This window comes from Plectropomus leopardus, chromosome 12, assembly GCF_026936395.1.
Source record: "Plectropomus leopardus strain MGB_pleo_1.0 chromosome 12, ASM2693639v1, whole genome shotgun sequence".
In the NCBI taxonomy this organism is placed as follows: domain Eukaryota; kingdom Metazoa; phylum Chordata; class Actinopteri; order Perciformes; family Serranidae; genus Plectropomus; species Plectropomus leopardus.
In genome coordinates, this window is record NC_142187.1 from 13,341,088 (window position 1) to 13,359,898 (window position 18,811).

General features: G+C 40.4%; 1 protein-coding gene across 4 annotated transcripts in view; it reads right to left on the minus strand.

Moving 5' to 3' along the window:
- LOC121950872 (3',5'-cyclic-AMP phosphodiesterase 4B-like) overlaps positions 1-18,811 on the minus strand; it is a 68,619-nt gene that overhangs the window by 15,758 nt on the left and 34,050 nt on the right. For all 4 annotated transcript variants that reach the window (XM_088085162.1, XM_088085160.1, XM_042496956.2 and 1 more), the window contains one exon: positions 2,180-2,292. In XM_088085162.1, the coding sequence (XP_087941288.1) occupies positions 2,180-2,292 (113 nt within the window). The remainder of the gene's footprint in view (positions 1-2,179; positions 2,293-18,811) is intronic.

Sequence of the window (18,811 nt, forward strand, 5' to 3'; positions counted from 1 at the left end):
CCGCTTGCCATTGTTGTTCTGTTCATTGGTTTTAGCACACCACTTGACAACAGCTTGACCATGGGGCTAGCCCTGCCTGTAGCGCTGATAGACTAATTGTTAAAACTCCTGTGGCGCTCTTCTTTATTTAAATGAGAAACCGCTGTTTCATATCATGATACCAGATGAATCACTCAACTCAAACTCAATGGAGTGGGCCGATTGAAAGGTGTGGACTCAGGAAACTCAATATCTGCAAAGCTAGTAACATTACCATCAGGCTCAGCAAATGTTAGCCTGCTAACACACTAAACTAAGATGGTAAACATGGTAAACGTTAGAACTGCTAAATCTGAGCATGTTAAAAACTGTCATTGTTAGCATGTTAGCGGGCTGACAATATTTTAATCTCAATTTTTTTTTTCCCACATTAAGTCGGTATTGTAGAGAAATAGCTTAAAGCCAAAATCTATTATGGTGCATAAAATGATGACATTTAAGTTTAATTTAGCTGAGTTAAGCAAACTGTACAAAATAAAAAAGTAAAGTAAAGAAGTAAAAAAGTAAAGTAAAGACGTAAAAAAGTAAAAATCCTGGCTACTGAGAGACAGTATGTTCAAGTTTAACCTCTTGTAAAGTGACTTGTGTCAGCATTTCTCTTTTCTTGGCATGCTGGTTGGTAAAATTAATATGGCAAACTGTACAAAATAAATAAGTAAATATCCTGGCTACTGAGAGACAGTATGTTCAAGTTTAACCACTTGTGAAGTGACTTGTGTTAGCTTTTCTCTTTTCTTGGCATGCTGCTTGGTAAAATTAATATGGCAAAATTTATTGTTGTGGCTGACCAAACTGTAAAAGTGCCCACTGTTTATTTCTATATATTGTAAAACATACAATGCTGTTAGCTTGCACATCTGTTAACAATGCAGAAATGTTTTCTCAACATAAAATATCACAAAACATCAGCCATCGTTTTAGCATTAAATCCTTGTTTAAAATCAGATGTACAGTAGTTGTAATTTTGCCTAATATAAAGAGACTACATGGGGGTGTTTTTAATTGGCTGCCTCCTTTAGAATAATATGAGGATAGGGTTGAAAAACAGTGGAGTGCACCTTTAAAACTTATGCAGACTCTACTCCGATGAGTGCTAATTTTCTCTGTCAATGTTAGACTAAAGTCTGGACAAACGGATGTCTGTAAGTTAAGTGTGACCTTTAATGATGAGAAAGTGGACCAATGTCTCACTTACTCTTACAAAAGAGCCAACATACACACCACTCTAAAAAGTGAATGACAATTACATCTGTGTGCAGTTTAGAAATCATGCTGCACTTGTACCTGGAGCTCAGTCTGCTTGTACAAAATGCAGTGTGTCTCAGGTAATTTGAGGAAGTTGAAGTAGAACAGTGCTTTCCATGGAATAGGCAATATGCTCTTAAAATATAGCAGGAAGTCAGTAGTCATGTTTGCACAACAAACCATTTTTCTTAACAGGAGATCTATAAAATGATGATGCCAGCTCGTACACAACCACATAATGGCTGTTACTTTGCAAGTGCGTCAATGTGGCAAAAAGCAATTTACATATTGCATTCACTGTGCAAAGTGACACTGCAACAAAGACCAATTGTACAGCTGCGTACAAGTCAGTCAGGTCATCCTAACAAGTTCAGTCTCTACATCATGTCTCCTGACTGTATGAAAGAGGACATACTTTGACAACATTCACTTTGTAACACTGAAAAGCTATTAGATATAGGAGTAAACCTGTGAAATTATCATCTTTGCTCTACATATTTGTTAATTTTGGTTTGGGAAAGATGACACTGTACAGTGGCAGTGTGCTGTGTGCCTGGGAGGTCTTATGGTGATTGCTATCTATCTATCTCTATCTAATTTTGGAGGGGCATTATTTACTCAAGATCACTCTATACATTAAACGTGATTCTCTTCAGCTACTTGTCTAAATGGTATGAAAATAAAATGTCTTACTTTGAAGAGCAATGCAAACAGCTCAAATGAAAACCAACAACTGTAATTCCCAAAACATAAGGCCCATCCACCATAGAACATGCTTAACTTTTTTTAAGTCACATCACTGGAACATATGGGTGCAAAACATCCTAGCAACTTCACAAATGCAAAATGTGCACATACAAATAATAATATTACTATGTAAGCTAGATTGTCTTACCTTGTTGGAGGCCATGTCGCTGACAGAGCGGTAGGTCTGGATGGTCTCCAGCTGGTCCAGACACCAGTCCAGCTCCTCCATGGTCTCCATAGCCAGCTTCTGGTAGGACTCATCTGCCAACAGACACATGGACACGTAATCAGGACCAAGAGGATCCATGTCCATAGTGGAGCCCCCCGACACCATGCAAGGAGGTCCAAGGGTCCCGGCGTGGCTTGATCTTTTGGAGGACTGGCCCGCAGGACATCCAGGAGACGCAGAGGAAGAGGGGGAAGTGTGTACACACAGCTCCTTCATCCTGTTACGCTCCGCCACCTCAGAAAGTTGAGGTCCTCTCAGACAAACTGAGGGCTAGAGTTTCTGTTTGCAGACGCTCTCTCTGTAGTTTCTTTCTCTCTGTACCCCCTCTTTCCCCTCACTCTTGTGCGCTCCTCAAACCCCCTCCCATTCTGTCTGGCTTCCCCCGCCCCCTCTCAGGCTCTCCCTCATTCGCTCACTCCCCCTCTCTCAGTATCACTGTGCTGAATGAGTGGCGTGCAAACTAGGCTTTCTGCTGCCTCCTGCTGTTGATGTGTCTGTGACCCCCCCTCATTTAAACACATACAAATATGTACATACAGGTACAGTACACAAACCTGCTGCCTGAAGAGGGGCTTTTGGGTGAAAGAGACCAATCTGATTTTGGTATTTTCATACGCCCTTTATGATTGATGAAATCTAATATATTAAAACCAGGGGGAGAAGAAAAAGAACAGGAAAGAGGCAGGAGGGAAGTAAGAGAAAAACCTACATTAACTAATTTATCACTGCTGCAAAGACATCCGTGCCAGCTCTCGATGACTTCCTCTCTGAAACATGCAGACCACTTCAAGGCTGTACTCTGCTGAACTGCAGCAGCACACACCACACCACCATGCTTCACAAACTGGCTCTCTCCTCTCTGAACCTCTCTGAGGGAGAGAAAAAAATTATATCAAACACCAAGCTCTGTGTTTGCACAAGCAACACGAGAGGCAAACTTTGACTCCCTGAATTTGTGTGTGTGCGTGTGTGTGTGTGTGTGTGTGGGGGTACGCCGGGTTCTCGCTGTGTGCCAAAGAAACCAAAGAACTTCCTCTTTGGCCCTGAGCTCACACAAAACACGGAGCGGAATTACTGCATGGTGGAGTGACTGCTGAGGACAATCATAGCTGTCATTTGATGAAATAACTCTGTCGTTAGCAGCAATGACTCACATGTAGTAGGCGCACAAGCTTTTGAGAGGAAAAGAGCAGTTTATGAGAAATGCCCTGAGATAATAACACATGAGGAAACAAATTAAGAATCATCATTCTCTGATATACCATGGAGAATGTTGATTCAACAAATATGTGGCCAGAGGGAGTGAGCGCATCTGGATCTCCCCACCTTCCTTTTTCTATGGAAAAGACTGATCTCTACTTCATAGGGCTTCACACATGGAAGAAATTTACCCCATATGCTTAGCACAACAGGACAGCCAGCGTGCTGCTCCCCAATTTACGTCAATATGGTAGATCAAAGCACTTCAAAGCACAGTGATGGCGTACAGACTCTGAACCACTGGCGTTTAACAAAGAACTTCAATGACATCTCAGACGATAAATGTGAAATGAACAGTTGAGGAAACCTCCCACCACAGAAAGATATCAGACAACACAATGACAGCGACTCTTCCAAATCACAAAAGAGAGTCACATTTCAGCAGTTTAAGCTCGACTGTGGTTTTTAGAAATCATGCCGCTGGCTCCTCAGATTACAGGAGCACGACTGCTAGCACTAGCCTCATTCCTCAGGTCAGACCAATTTTCCTTTACTTGAGCTCCAGGTTGGTGAATTAAAAGAGCCCTTGGCTACAATATGCCGCTGGACGCCAAGCTTCGCGGTTAAAACTATTCACAGGAACCACCGGCATCCACGCCATGTAAAATTCAGTGACACAGAGCAGAAAGTAAAGCATCAAAGGAGCTTATGCACAAGGCGGTGAGCTGTTGAAACTGGGTATACACCAACGTGCGGCCGCCTTGATCCATAGGAGCAAGAGACGTTGCCAAGAAGGTGCAACCACATCCTGCCCTCATTCCCTCCAATAAGGGCATATAGAGACGTTAGACATTTTAACAGGGAAGTCGGGAATCATCAAAGGCTTGGCTCATCCGCACCGCCTGCATGACCGGGATTCAGGTCATTTTGAAGCTGGCCGCTGATTCATACAGTCCTGAATCTGATGGCGCTGAAAACCTTCAGATGTATACTACAAAACAAAGGTTTACTGGTTTTGCTCTCTGGCTTCGTGCCACTTGCCTACAGCAAGACCACTGAAGCAGAACTTCACATGTTCATCTGCTGTTTCCAAAAAACAACAACAGCTGGATGCTTTTCTAACATGATACACATTATAATCAGATGTAGACACACGCACACATGAGGAGTAGAGGGGCCTGCTGAATCCATCATCACCTCTGGTTGATCATAAATACAGCGCTAAATGGACAGACAGACATTTCACAATGTCACTAGTCAAAGGTGGCGTGACGCACTTTCAGTCTGAAAAACCTGCTTCCAGACAGAGTGCGAGGTACTTTTCCAGCCTGTTTTTTTCAGTCTAGTTTTTCTTCTTCTTCGGTGAGTTCTAATGCTTTGGCCATATGCTGGAGGCTGCGGAAAGGACAACAGACCTCAGTGTGCAGACAGACCCCGTCTGCCTCCCCTCTCTCCCCCCTTTCCCTCCAACTCTCTCCCCTATAGAGCCACAAACCGGCCTCTGTGAGAGCCATCAACTGCACCAACGACCAGGGCTGGGCTCAAACACCCCCCCCCCCTCCATTCCCGCCCAAGACACCTTCCGCTCACGTCCACCTCACACTGTCCCTCTCTGTGCTCTCAACCTACCCCCAAAACTGGTTTCCCTTGCTGTCTGGCTGAGATTTGGTGTGCAGAACTGGACCACCTCATCTATTATACCACCTACTGATAAGCTAAAGCGTGACAACTATCCAGATGCTTCATTAAAGACTGGCCCACACAGAATTTTTCAAATCTTAACAGATGTTGAAAATGGGAGAAACCCCCCACACAACATGTAAAGATACATTTAACAGTTTTTTTTGGTGTGTGGAGAGTAACAGTTGGGCAAAACAGCACACCACACAGTAACAGATTCCATTAACAAACAAACAGTGTCCTGACTAGGGGTCAGCAACATGACTTTAAAATTATATCACTTTATTTCAGGATATGTTTGCAATTTATTTATTTACATTGGATCCCCATTAGTTATTACTGTAGCAACAACTATTCTTCCTGGGGTCCACTGCAATGATAATATTCTTGACAATATGACAAAAACACTTATGATATTTCATTACTAATTTCAAGAACACACAATTGCAACAAAATACGTCTCGTATTCTTAAGAGCTTGCCTTCAAATTTTCAGTAAAAACTCAACAAATATTATCTCTCAGTTCTTAAGAAATAACAGTGACTCAGAGTGATGTTCACACTCAGGACAGCACTGATTCAACACTACTGACGTCACTTCTGGATTTGAAACTAAGGAGCGGGAAGCAGTTTCGTTTTTAGTTATGTTTGCTGTTTCCATGCATAATGGTATGATGTCACTATGTCAGCAAGTTGAAATATTACCAGTATCACTATATGAATTTTTCATATCATAAATACTACCTATATTATCATGAATGTTATGATATGGCACACCCCTAGTCTTGACTCTAAAATTGGAAAGCTCACAAATCCTTCGCAATCAGACGTCACTTTAGAATAAGTATATATGGCAGACAACTTCTTGAACAACTAGCTGTTAAGGCCCTGACACAAAAAGCCAGCTGTCTACCGTCAGTCAGTGTTGGGATGTCGGTGCGCGTCTGTGGCCCTAGTTGCTGTGGTTTCCTCTGCACAGTTTCCTCTAGTCTGGCTTTTTTTCCCCCCACCAATTCATCATGTTGAGTTGACGATGGCAGAGCACGTCGGTGAATGACACAGTTCAGCTGAGCGCTTAAGTCAAGAGGGAGTGAGATCAAAACAAGCTTGATATAAAGTTAAATTGTTCTTTAACCACTGAGCTCTTGAGCAAGAACATGTCAAGATGGTTTTTATGTTGTTGTTGTTCACTGGCACATGGTAAATGCTTTGTTCTTTCAACACTGAATGGTGTTGTTAATGTGCTTAGTGTGTATGGGCCTTTCATTTTTGCACTACTTCTAACAGAAAATTCACAAAGAAACATAAAAAAAAATGATGAAGTCATGGAGATGGCGTAAACATGGACTGCAAGGGCAGCAGCACAAGCTGGAGTAAATTCTGAGTTCAATTTATAATTGCAATATTCATTATAAACTGAACTGATTAATATTTTGGATTTGAAATGGACCAATCCTAAGTCTGGCCCTCCTTAGTTACTGATGCTCGGTCAGACAAGCTTGACAAAGAGAAAAACGGTGGCTCCAGTTCTGTTAAGATTAGAGCCGTAGTAACTGAGGATGACGAGACCATCAGTCAACATTGCACCAGCACTGCTGGATATGTGTCCCCTTTTTCTCTCTGGGGATCAATAAAGTACTCTATGTATATATTACTGACTACAGACCATGGTGATGACTAACGTCAATCTCTTTTTACTGTAGAAAGTTAAACTCGGGCAACACACAGATAGCCGTACAGAGATAATATAAACAAAGGGACATTGGCCTTGATACTGACTAATGATAAATCATGTCCTCTTTAAAATAGGTCAGCAACCAACATACCTGCTATCTGTCCTTTTTTTGTAACATTACCACTAATATAAAAAGGAAATAAAGCTGGCTGAAGTTGCTGATTTGACATTAGGCTAAGTCCTCTTAATGTAGCTGCATGTTAGATAGCTGGTTATCTGGCCTTATGCTTACATTATTTACCTGAAGATGTAACTATATGTAATGTAATGTGTCGGTGAAGACTGTTACAGTTAAAATTCAAGACTTGCTCGACTGTCATTGGAACACATGGCAAAAAATAGGGGGCGAGACTTGTGCAGCAAAAACTACCTAATTGAAAAAAAACAAATTTATTACAATTAAAAGTCCTAGCTTTATATGCTGTTGGGTGGATAAATCTATAAAAATGCATTAAATTTTATATTTCATATGTGAAATCTTGACCTGCAAGGTAACTACAGCTGTCAAATACATGTGCTCAAACAAAACAGAACGATATTTTACTCTAAAATAAAGTAGTAGTATTGACAAAAAATGAGCTCAAGCACTTCAAATACTTGAATACATAGGAACTTTGTGAGCAGCTTAACAGGCTTGACACAAGGCCACTTCTCATGTAGTGTTTGCATTTTCATGACTGACTTCAAGACAGTGACTAACATGGCTGACGTCCTGTTTTTTTATACTACTTTGACTTGTCAGGAAATAATGGGGCCAGTGCCAACAGAGGGTCAATGAAAAAGACTTGAGTCATTACAGTCAGTGTAAACAGCTCGGAGCTATCAGCATGTACGTAAACACATGCACTCCTCATCTTGGCCTTACCCACCACATTGTGAAGGAGAAAACATATTTTGACAGAGATATGTGCACGTACTCAGTACTGCTTGTGTTTGACTTCGCACTACATGTGGAGCTACCACAGGAGGGACGGGGGGCGGGGGGGTCAATGATTCACCTTTGTATCATCCCCAATGTGCGTCAATACATTCACCAGTTGAGAGAGGGAAAAAAAAAAAAAAGTTTGGCATGAGGAAACAGAAACAGAAACAAAGAGAAATAAAAGGAGAAGGCACCTTGAAGGACGACTTTGATCTCTCTCAATCAGGACTCTTTTCCCTCAGTTATGTAATGGGAAAAATTTTTGAAATTTGTCCAGTACTGAGCGAGACCGCTGCAGCCAGCAGCTGTGAAACAGGCTGCAATTTTATCTCTCCATAAATATGCATCTTCAATATAAGTCCACTAAAAGTACTTGTTTTTGCTACTGTTGATCGGTATGACACTGGAGAAAAAAAAATACACCAATAAGACATATTTTGGGAGTTTTATTTTGTTTCTGTCAACACTGAATAATGTGTGTTTTGTGATGATTAATTTCCATTCATTTCAATTAGGGATGTCATTTTCAGTTAATTTTGCTTTTGATACCTTGACAAAGATTAACCTGTGACTAACCAATTAATTTTTAAGAAAAAAAAACTAAAGCTAAAAGACATCATGAAATACAAGAGGCCTTTTCTTTTATTCTAGCACTGCGTGGACTCTGTGACTTTAAGCGCAGCATTTCAAAGCTCTATCCATTATGAGGTGGAGATATTTGAATCTTTCTTGTTGTAAATGTGTTACCGTGCAGGAGATGGTGCCCACTGCCCACCCTCCAGTCTTAACTTCCTTTGCCGCTCTGCACTGTGTTCCAACCAGTTCTAGTGGTTACTAGCCATCAGTGCTGCTTAATCTGCGATTACGAACGGTAACTCCTCCCATGGTCTTCCCTGAGGTTGCCCTGGTGAATAAATGGCTTCACTTTGAGCTGCAAAACCCTTTTAGCACTCTTTGTTAGTATCACTAGCCGTGTTGACACTGTTAAAGGTGCATAAAGGGCTTACGTTAATATAACAACACCAAATTAAGCTGCTTACTCATGAGGGTGACCTGTGGGGGATACCGCAGGGTTGGCACAATGTTTCAACAGCAACACTTTGCTGCCACCAAAGGTCTTAACAGCATTACCAGCAGTAATTGCCAAATGAGTGGCTCTGCTAGCTCTCACCCGACCGGCGCAGTTTAGAGCTGCCCAGTCTAGCTAACCAGTGTAACATGAAAACCTTATTGGCTTTGTTCTTAATGTGGTACAGCATAGTGCTAGTATACTGCTGAACTGAAGAGAAGCCTGCCCGTCAGTGGCAAAACAAGCACTTTCAGTGGACATATACTGACGGTGCACTGCACATTGCAGTCCGTTTTGCCGCTCTTGGCTTCAGCACTGTCACTCAACACAAGAGCAATTTCAAAAATTGCTGTTCTCTTTAGTCACTTAGAAACAAAAAAAAAGGAAAATAGGGTCCAGATAGAAAAAGTTACCCTTTAATTCTTCCAAATTCTTGTGCAATCAAATATCAACACAAAAGACTTATCTAAAAGGTAAACAGTCAACTCCATACAGACCTGGTGGGAAAACACACTACCAATATATTTATCTTGACTTTGATCAGTGACCTTCCTGAAGCAAGTTTCACTCTTTACTTTTTGAAACTCTGCTCTTTTGTCATGTAAATTACATTGTGTATACTGTTTCAAATTCATAAAATGAATACTTACTCATTTCAACATGCGTTTTTTTCTTTGACATACTTTAATGCATAATTTTGAAATATATTTTTATATATTTGTATCATGTTACCATATGTGAGTATTTGTATGCATATATTCTATGCAGTTTTTACCTACTGTCAGAACAATATAAAAAGTTGTATGTATGCATAAGTGTTATTTTGATATTTCAATAAAAATTGCTGGCTGCTGTATGACACATACTAATATGGGGAAGGGAGGTGTGATGTTTGAAGTAATTTCTGGGTCACCTGTGGTGTGGTGGACATTTACGGTAGGTCCATCCCCGAAACCACACTGCCACCACCCTTTGTCTTCTCGCACAAACAACCTTCAGAACTGATTATGTCTTTCATGGTTTACAACAAATGCATAATCTTCTCACCTATCAAAACAAAAGGCTTCAACAGTTATACAAACAAACACACACAGCTCATCAGGGCCTGTTTGACAGCTCCTTCACAATGCACCATGGAGCTGTGTTGGCACGGGCCAGCCCGAGGGATGGGCCGCAGCGAGGTTTATGACTGTGCTGACGTCAATGACATAATTCAAATACTTAACCAGGCTGCACGCTTCCAGCCCTCCGGATCCTCTCCTCTGGCTGCGAGCCTGGAAAACCTGACATGGATTCCTGCTGTGGAGCAGAGTAACTGCTGCAGACGTGAGCAGAGCTGGCTGCCCAGACTGAAAAAGACAGGTCAAATTTGTTCTGGCTGTCAGTTTGTGGTCAGCTGTCTGTCTGTGTGCCCAGCCCCCCATCTGTGTCCTCATTATTTTAAATGTGAGGAAGTAAACTTCATCATATTGTAAATGACAGTGGGAAATTATATTTGCAAAACTGTCTCACACACAAACAATATGGGCTTAACTTGAACTTCATCCCTTCACTGCAACACAGGATAAGTAACTGATACACAAATTATTATTTTGGAGTTGAAGTATATGAAGCAATGAATCTGCCTGTGTGTGTGTGTCCTGTGCATCTCGAGAACTCTGCATTGGATCTACTTCACACTTGGGGGTGTATTACTGATGACCCAAGAACGTGCAGTGTCGAATTTGGTGCAATTTAGACGTGACATGTTCATTATTAATAAATCCTGAAAAAACAAGCAAACAGAACTCAGTGGCTCTTTGCAGCAGCAAGGCCCAGGCTTTAGGGCTTTGCAGCAGAAGCATGTCACGGTAAGTGTATTCAGCTGTCTGCCTGACCATGAGTACCTGCGACTAGTGTGGGATTTTTTATTAAGGAAATTCTATTTTTTTTAAATTCTTTTTAGAGACAGTGCATTTTATCAACACATTGCTGAACATGTGCCACTGTTAGCCGAAGGCTAATTTGCTGTCTCTGGGCCAGATATTAAGATAGCCACTACAACAGAGAGACATTAAAGAGTGCAAACAATGAAAAGCATGACTGAAAACATGAATATAAATAAGCCAAATGATTAGCACATTAGGCATGATTAAAAATAATTAGCATAATTTTCTGGGCTGATTCAGTGATTTGGGGGCCCCAGGCAAATGCCGTCTTGCTTGCTACTTTTCAGTCTTTCTCTAACTGGCAATGCTGGTATTGGCAATGATATAAGGACCCAGTTTTTCTTTCTTGAGTAAAACTATCCATTATTAGTAGTAAAACTCATAATACTACGGTGTAAAAATCCAGATTTAGAAAAGCATTATCAGTACAATATACTTTTATTTACTGTGTTCATGACAAAGTTTTCCATTCTGATATAATGTTGAATAGTTTAATGAATAATAACGCATCATGTTTTAATTATTATATTTTGTGTATAAAATCTAAAGCTGCTACTTAACCAGTAACAGTAGAACGATGAAATTCTCTGAGCTATGAGTAGAAGTGGCATATTTTTTAAGTGCTTTGGGAGCCTTTTTTTTTTTTTTTTTTTTTTTTAACAATATTTCAGGTTTCAGTGTGTTACAACATACAGAGTAACAACATACAGGTAATTCAATATTTTTCATAACCAAACATCATAATATCTGGACCGAAGGAATCAGCAGTGTCACGTGTGAAGTTCTATGTGTGAGTGGTTCCTCAGACAGCTGCAAGCAGCAAGCAATAGGTCCATTTGGACACAGCTTACTGCGCCGTTTATAACAGACGCCCACTGCCTCATATTGGCCGTATATAAAGACTTCTACAGTATGTTATTGGTGCACTTGTTTGCACGCACACCCAGACTTGCACATACACAACTACACATCAACACTCCTGCTCTGATTTAAAAGTGATTATTCCTTATTTGGCATTCAAAGTGCAAATTGCTGGTGATTAACACGTGCTTTTTTTTCCCTCCTTCATTCTGTCAAAATGAAGATTAGCCTTTTATTACTTCTCTTTCAGGACATGTTTACAAAAAGAAACAAAAGACAAATGAGTAATACCACCCCACACCCTGGACGATATACGCACATAGTCACATGTCTGCTTAGTTTCAAGGCAAAAAATGTCTATGTTTGAATGCAGCTGTCTGCAGTACTCAATTCATTTTGCAAAGTTTGAACTGCAGTAACTTTCTGAGCAGTCTGCATGCATCCCACAAAGTCACATAAATCTTTTTTTTGTCAACAAGGTTGACAACAAATATAATGAAAAAGATGAAAACACTTTCAGCTTATATAAAAAACTATATACGTCAATGTCTTACACAATGGTGCTCGAACCCTTTTCCCTGGGAGGTCTTTAAATAAATAGGCACTGAAATGGAAACGCATTGCAATACTATACAATAATATACTGGAGGATGTTGTAGATGATGCCTACTTATGTGTATCGGCCACCTTAATTCACTATAAAACAATGACTGCAAGCAGCTAAACTCTGTCATACTTTCTAAATAAAATACAATTCACCCTGCATAGAAAGTGCATCCTATGAGTTCTATGGGTTTCATTAGTACATGTTCTTACAATAAATCCTACCACAGTTAAAAGGAAACATATTTTGGGAAATATACCTTTTTTAACCACAACTCCTTATTTTTGCACTTTGTTTTTGCATGTATTAAACAAACAAGAATGAAAGTTTTAATAAGTGAGCTGCAAACTTGCAGGTAGGCAGACTTTCTTACCTGTGCTTAGAGCCAAGCTAGTTGTTTCTCTAGTTTGCAGTCTCTATACTATGAGATAGGCTAACTGGCTGCTTGCTGTAACCTTAGACGTAATTGACAGATGCAAGATGCATTTTGAGGTATTACCGTTATTATTGTAGAGTATTATTATTTGGCGTATCAGTTATTAATTTCCTATTTAAGTCTTTGGAAAAAAGTGTAGAGTATAAAAGAGTAGAGTAAAAAAGAGTATATGATAATAATGAAATATTTCTTTAAATGATTATTCCTTCAGTTCCAGAGGAATATGAATAATGTAGCAATCTATATGGTGAAACTGTGTGGCATTTATCATAGTTCACTTTACATAAAACCCCATTTGTTTGTGTTCCTATTATGAATGTAATTCTGCTAGTTCGATTAGAGGAAAACATTTTGGGAAAAAAAACTTAAATACTTAAGGTATACTATGTAGGATTTTCCTAAAAGGACGATGTACAGACTCATGCAAAAGTAATCCCCCTAAATCATCACGTATGACCCAGTGGAATGACAGCACCAGGTGAGGTCAGGTACATCTAAAAAGGTTGTGACCAAGAAGTAGCCTCATGGATCCAAGGGGGAGTTACGAAAATGGCGGACATAGCGCCAAAAAACACAAATATGAAAATAAATTTAGAGAGGCGGACAAAACTTGTTTCAAAACGAGTACATCTAGGGTTGGCTTTCAATTTCGCTGGTGAGCACTGAAAAAGAGGGTGGGGATGACAAGACACACAGAGTCGGCCTGTTCTCTGCTAGACAGGTAGATGCTGGTGATTAGCTTAGTTATCTTGCTAGAATATCTGCTTTTTCCCTTACAACAAGTGTAAAGGTCACGTGTTGTAAGTGTAAAGGTACAACAAGTGTAAAGGTGCTTGCAGTGTATGAACAGGCAGTGTAAGGAGGAATAGCAAAGTTTAAATGTTTCCAAACCGTAACCTAGAATTTCTACATTCTGTACCTCTGAATTTCAATCATAAATGCACATGTCAACATTTAAGCAGAACTGTTAATTGTTTCCATGAAGGGGGTTAACTAAAGCAGCCTACTTCAGCACCCAGACTCCATTTATAGCAGCGCTGCCTTAAACATTAATTTCTTAAGGGCAATGTGTAAACATTAATTTCTCAAGACCAGTCAAAGGGAACATTTTCGCCAAGAACATGATGAGGTTTCACATCCTCTTCTTGGTCAAATGACTAACCATGGACCCTGGAGTCCCTGCCATCTGTGACAATATTCAGCTCATGCTACTGATAACTGTTACAGATTAATCACCAGTCCTTGACGGCCAAAGACGTCACAATCAAGCTTTTTCCTCAAAAGTCTATTTATCTGGCATAATGAAGAGCAAAGCCTATAATCTGAATCAGTCAGGGAAGAGGGAGCCCTTTGTTGGCTGTGGGGCTCACGGGACTGCATGTGATGGGGCCAAGACAGTTTGCGAAGTGTAAACTGCAAACTCACATGAGGGAAACTACAATCCCCTCTTGGCGTAAGATTGTTAACAGCCTAAACAGCCTGTAATGACGCATTTTGCAGCTGAGCTGATTTTTAATATACCCCCCACTTTTCTGTGTCTTGTGTACTTTCACCCAGTCACTGCGGTCACGTTCTAGCTCCGTTTGTTTATTTCATTCAATGTGACCTTTTTTCTGCTGCTCCCATATCGCATCTGATTAAAAGGCTCCGAAACAGTGACGTCTCTCTCTGACCTTTGCTGTGTTTTCTTTCTTTCCCATCTCTCTCCCCGCAACAATCTGGCATCTCCCTCACTGTCCCTTGAGCCCACTCTATCTCTGAGTGCAACCTCACCATCTTCCTACAGGAACCCACACAACTCTCTGCCATCTAATGTGTCGCACTCCATTTCACTGTGTACATTTTCAATGGGGAGGGGGGACTTTTGTTTTTTGGCATATTTTACATGCATTTGTGTCCCTCTCTGTCATTCTGTGTTGCTTCTCTAAATTCAGAGGTTTTTCTGGGTTCAAGAGCACAGAGCAGACGGAGCTCTCCCTGACCTCTTTTTTTTCCTATGCAGCAGTTTGTAACTTGCAAGGTGGATGATTGATACTGTTGATCCATTCACAGCTGATCAGATCACATCGATGGATAAGAAGAGCAGTTTTAAGGCCATGAAACATGAAGAACGACATCCAAGAAATAGCTGCGTCATAAGCCCCCTGCTGCGTCCCCCCATGTCTCTGTGTCTTGGCCAGAAAGTTGTACAGGAAGACACCAAAATGACAGCTAACAAACATGTATGCTCTGTGCCTACGTGAGAGGAGATGCTCCATAATAGTAGACGGCAGTTGTCTGTAATGGCCATTCAAAATGGGAAACCAGAAGACCTCCATGACGCTAGTTAACCAATTAGCACGTGAACAACACAGCCCAATATTGAAAGAACAAAGCATATTTACTGTGCACCAGTGAAAAACAACACAACCAACCAGAAAACATTTCTGTTAAGAGCTTAATGACAGAAAAAAAGCAATTTCATCAAAGTTTGTTTCAACCCCACTCCCTCTTAACTTGAGCTGTTTGTTTACTTCCTTCCCTCCATTTCTCTTCTCGTGCACTGAGCTGAATGGCCAAGTCAGAGTGATTCTATTTACCAACGGGCTCCACAGCAGCTGCTGTCAAATCAACATGCTGAATTGGCGGGAAAAAAAGCATATGAGTGTAGACGAGGGCCAACGGTGCAGGGACACACCGCGGCGACAAGGGCCGCAGGCGTTAGCTGTTGGCCTAACATGGGTGTAAGGCAGATTAAAAATTTCAGTTTTACTTTTAATGTGCCTGATGTTCTGCTGCGCTGTCTCTGCCCCAAGTGCACTAAAACAGCTGAACAATATATATACAATGGATATTACAATAGTGATCCTAATAAATGTTCTTGTGGTGGCAGATGTTTTAAATGTGTTGGCCCAGCAAAAATAAATCAATGTGTGGGAAATTCTGCCCTTTATGAGAGGCATTCAAAGTTTCATAGTGGTCCTTATCAGCTGTCTAAACTGAGCTCATGTCCAGGATGATGCAGGTACTGTGTCTTTTCAACCCAATCGCCAGAATAAATATTGGCACGCTGCTGCAAACCAGGGATACATGACATTTGTATGTTATTATGGGCAGACATGATGACTCTTTGCTGTCTCAGTCTTAGTTAAGATAAAATCACTGTTGGTGGCATAATCACGGCAGACACAATAGTGATGTCTTTGTAAAAAAAAAAACAACTACTGTTGTTGGCTGGAATCACTGGAAACACAATAATGATTCACTAAAAAAAACAGACAGTGATGTTGTTCATTGGTCTCTAAAAGTGGCCGTCAACTCATATAACATGTCACTTTAGAAAAGTTGATGAAATGAAATGTACATTTCTGAAAGCATGTTAAATATGTACAATGCCAACATTTTCGTCTGGTGACTCGGCTGATCGCTTCCACAACTGGGAATATTGCCTCACTAAAAACACAGAAAAACAGGAGAAGTCTGTTCTCATTTTCCGGTCAAAGAGATGACGAAAATGAGACGGAAAGCAGCACAAGGAAGGATATGAGGGCATCTTGTGATATTGTTAATTGTTGTAGTCTCCTACTGAACAATTACTATTATTTACTGTAGTAGCAGGTGTACTGTATGTTCTTTGTATGCTCAGAAAGTGCTAATGATGGGGATATTGGTTGGTGGGACTTGAGCAGGATTCCATATTTGAAACACATGTGTACTGTGTGCCAGAGGGTTCAAACAGAGTTAATCATACTTGTTTTTCTCATTCTATCTTCCTTGTGCATCATGATGGAAGCCAGCGACAGGACAGTTTCACTCGTCAGAGATTACTTGGAGAAGGTCAAGGTTTGTGAGAAGTGTGGAGGAGGAAGGACAATAAGAGGCTCACAGTTGTCTTGTATTTTTTCCTGCTGCGGGACGCTCCCAGCAGCCCATCTGTGCTGATAGGAAGTGGAGAGCACCCGTGTGCAGGCCCTGCTGACGTCAATCAGGCTTGAAAAACCAGTGCAGCAGGAACCGACATCACCACCTCCCTTTCTTTCACCCATCCTTTCCTCCTTTACATCTACCTGATCTGAATCTCAACCATTAAATCTTTATGTGGGTCTCACCCTCTTTCTTTCTCTTTGTCCAGTCACAATGTCAGTGCATGGGAATTTTTGCATGGTTATCATCAATCACGGTTTCCTCTATCGGTAACTCAAAAGATTAAAGTTTCTATTTGCACATGTGAACACCCTTAAAGATAACACAGTTTGCAGCGTTGACATCTATTACTGTAAAGACATGGAAATTCTCATAACAATTGCAGTTCTACCCAGAGCCCATGTACACTGGCATTTGCATGCAGAAAACTGAGTATGAAATGAGGGTGTGCTGTGTTTGCAAATGCACAAACATATTTTATTTTCTCCCTCTGCATGACACAGCAGTAACTTGTATGCAACTGCTATTGTTTATTCATTGTTGTTTTTTTAATTCTAAATGTTGACAACTGTGCAGATTCTAATCACATGCAAGTAAAAATTTCGATCTCTATCTAACTTTTATGCTTGAAACTGCACGTATGAGGATTCGCGTGACTGGACTATTTTTTAATTCTTTTGCAGTTTTTTTTCTGTATAGAGAATTATGATGCGGCCCCCCTCAAGCAAATTTTATCCTGCCTTGAGCCGTCAACAAAACTGACGGGTGTTAAAAAGTGAGCGTTGCAATTTGTATATTTCTGTGATTTCTAAGTGCAAATGCGGCATTACAGCAACGTGGTGGCACTGTTGTAATCAGTGCAGTGCACCTGGAATACAGATGTATGAAGAGAATTGGACACAATGATGAACATGGAGCCCTGTTCATTCATAGAAAAGTTGCTCCACAGTGCATAAAGTCAAGAAAATTCAACTGCCGCACAAGAGATTACCCAAATGATCGACACCGTTTCTGCACTGTATGGCCCATGGAGCAAGGGCAATAGAAACTTCCTCTCACCGAGTGGCTAATTACTTTTTAGCGCTCCACTAACTTGAATTTCAATGAAATGATTAAATTGTGTGGCTCTTCTAGACTTTCAAAAATGTTATTGGACTAAATAGATACTATTCTTATAGAGATACGAGTCATTTCGCAAAAAGCATAACGTGATAGTGTTATTTCATTGTTTGGCCACTACAAAAATTGCCTTCAAACCCCAGGAAACTTCCTGACCAGGAAAAGCGTTGCTAAAACTGCCAAAGAGGAAGACAAGAGCCATCTGTTTTGGACTGCAGCAAAGTTGGGTCAACCTGATATGCCACAGTGTTTCCGCTGTTAATGTCATTGCCACCACAACAAAAAAATCATTACAGAAACGAAACTATTTTTCCGTGCCATTTGATGATAGTTTTGGCTCACCAGCTAGAGTTTATAAATGCAGCTGCAAACAGCTGTCAGTGGTTGTGAATGCTACTCTATGCTTCTGAACACCGTTTTGTGTTGAAACTACAAAGTTTACTGTAGTGAAATGTAGGAAAATTGTTTTTCAATCAACTTTTGTCCCACTTTATCAGGACAGCAGTTTAAATAGACATCTGTAATACATGGCATTGCTTCATTACAATACATATGAGAACATGAATCCCACAAATACTGATAAACACAAATAATTAAAAATAAGAAGTAAAATAATATAAATAAATTATATAAAAATGATAGGCTGTCTTGTAAAAGTGCATTGTAAAAGTGTGTGAGAGTTGCTTCTCTAAAGAATTTTTTTTTAAATGCTTCAAAAACAGAAAGTGATCAACATTGTGCAATAATATTTTGTCAGCAGAATCAAATTGTTTCACAAGATATTCAGTGTATCAGTGTTTGTGGACATATTCTCTGCGTCATACAAAACTTTACTGCTACTTCAGTACATGAACAAATGTTACTGGGAGCACATAATTCTCATTAAAGACACAACTGATTATCCATGTTGCAATTTGGCAACAACTTATGAACAATTGTATTTTATCAAATCATAGAATTATTAGAACTCCTAAAATATGTTGCTTGTAAAAAGTGTTTGCTTGAGCCAGTTGAAGGCCCTGTGCACATGTTCGTGTGCGCACATGATCAGGATGGGAACACATGCGCCTGTTTTGAGCCAGGAAAAAACCTTGT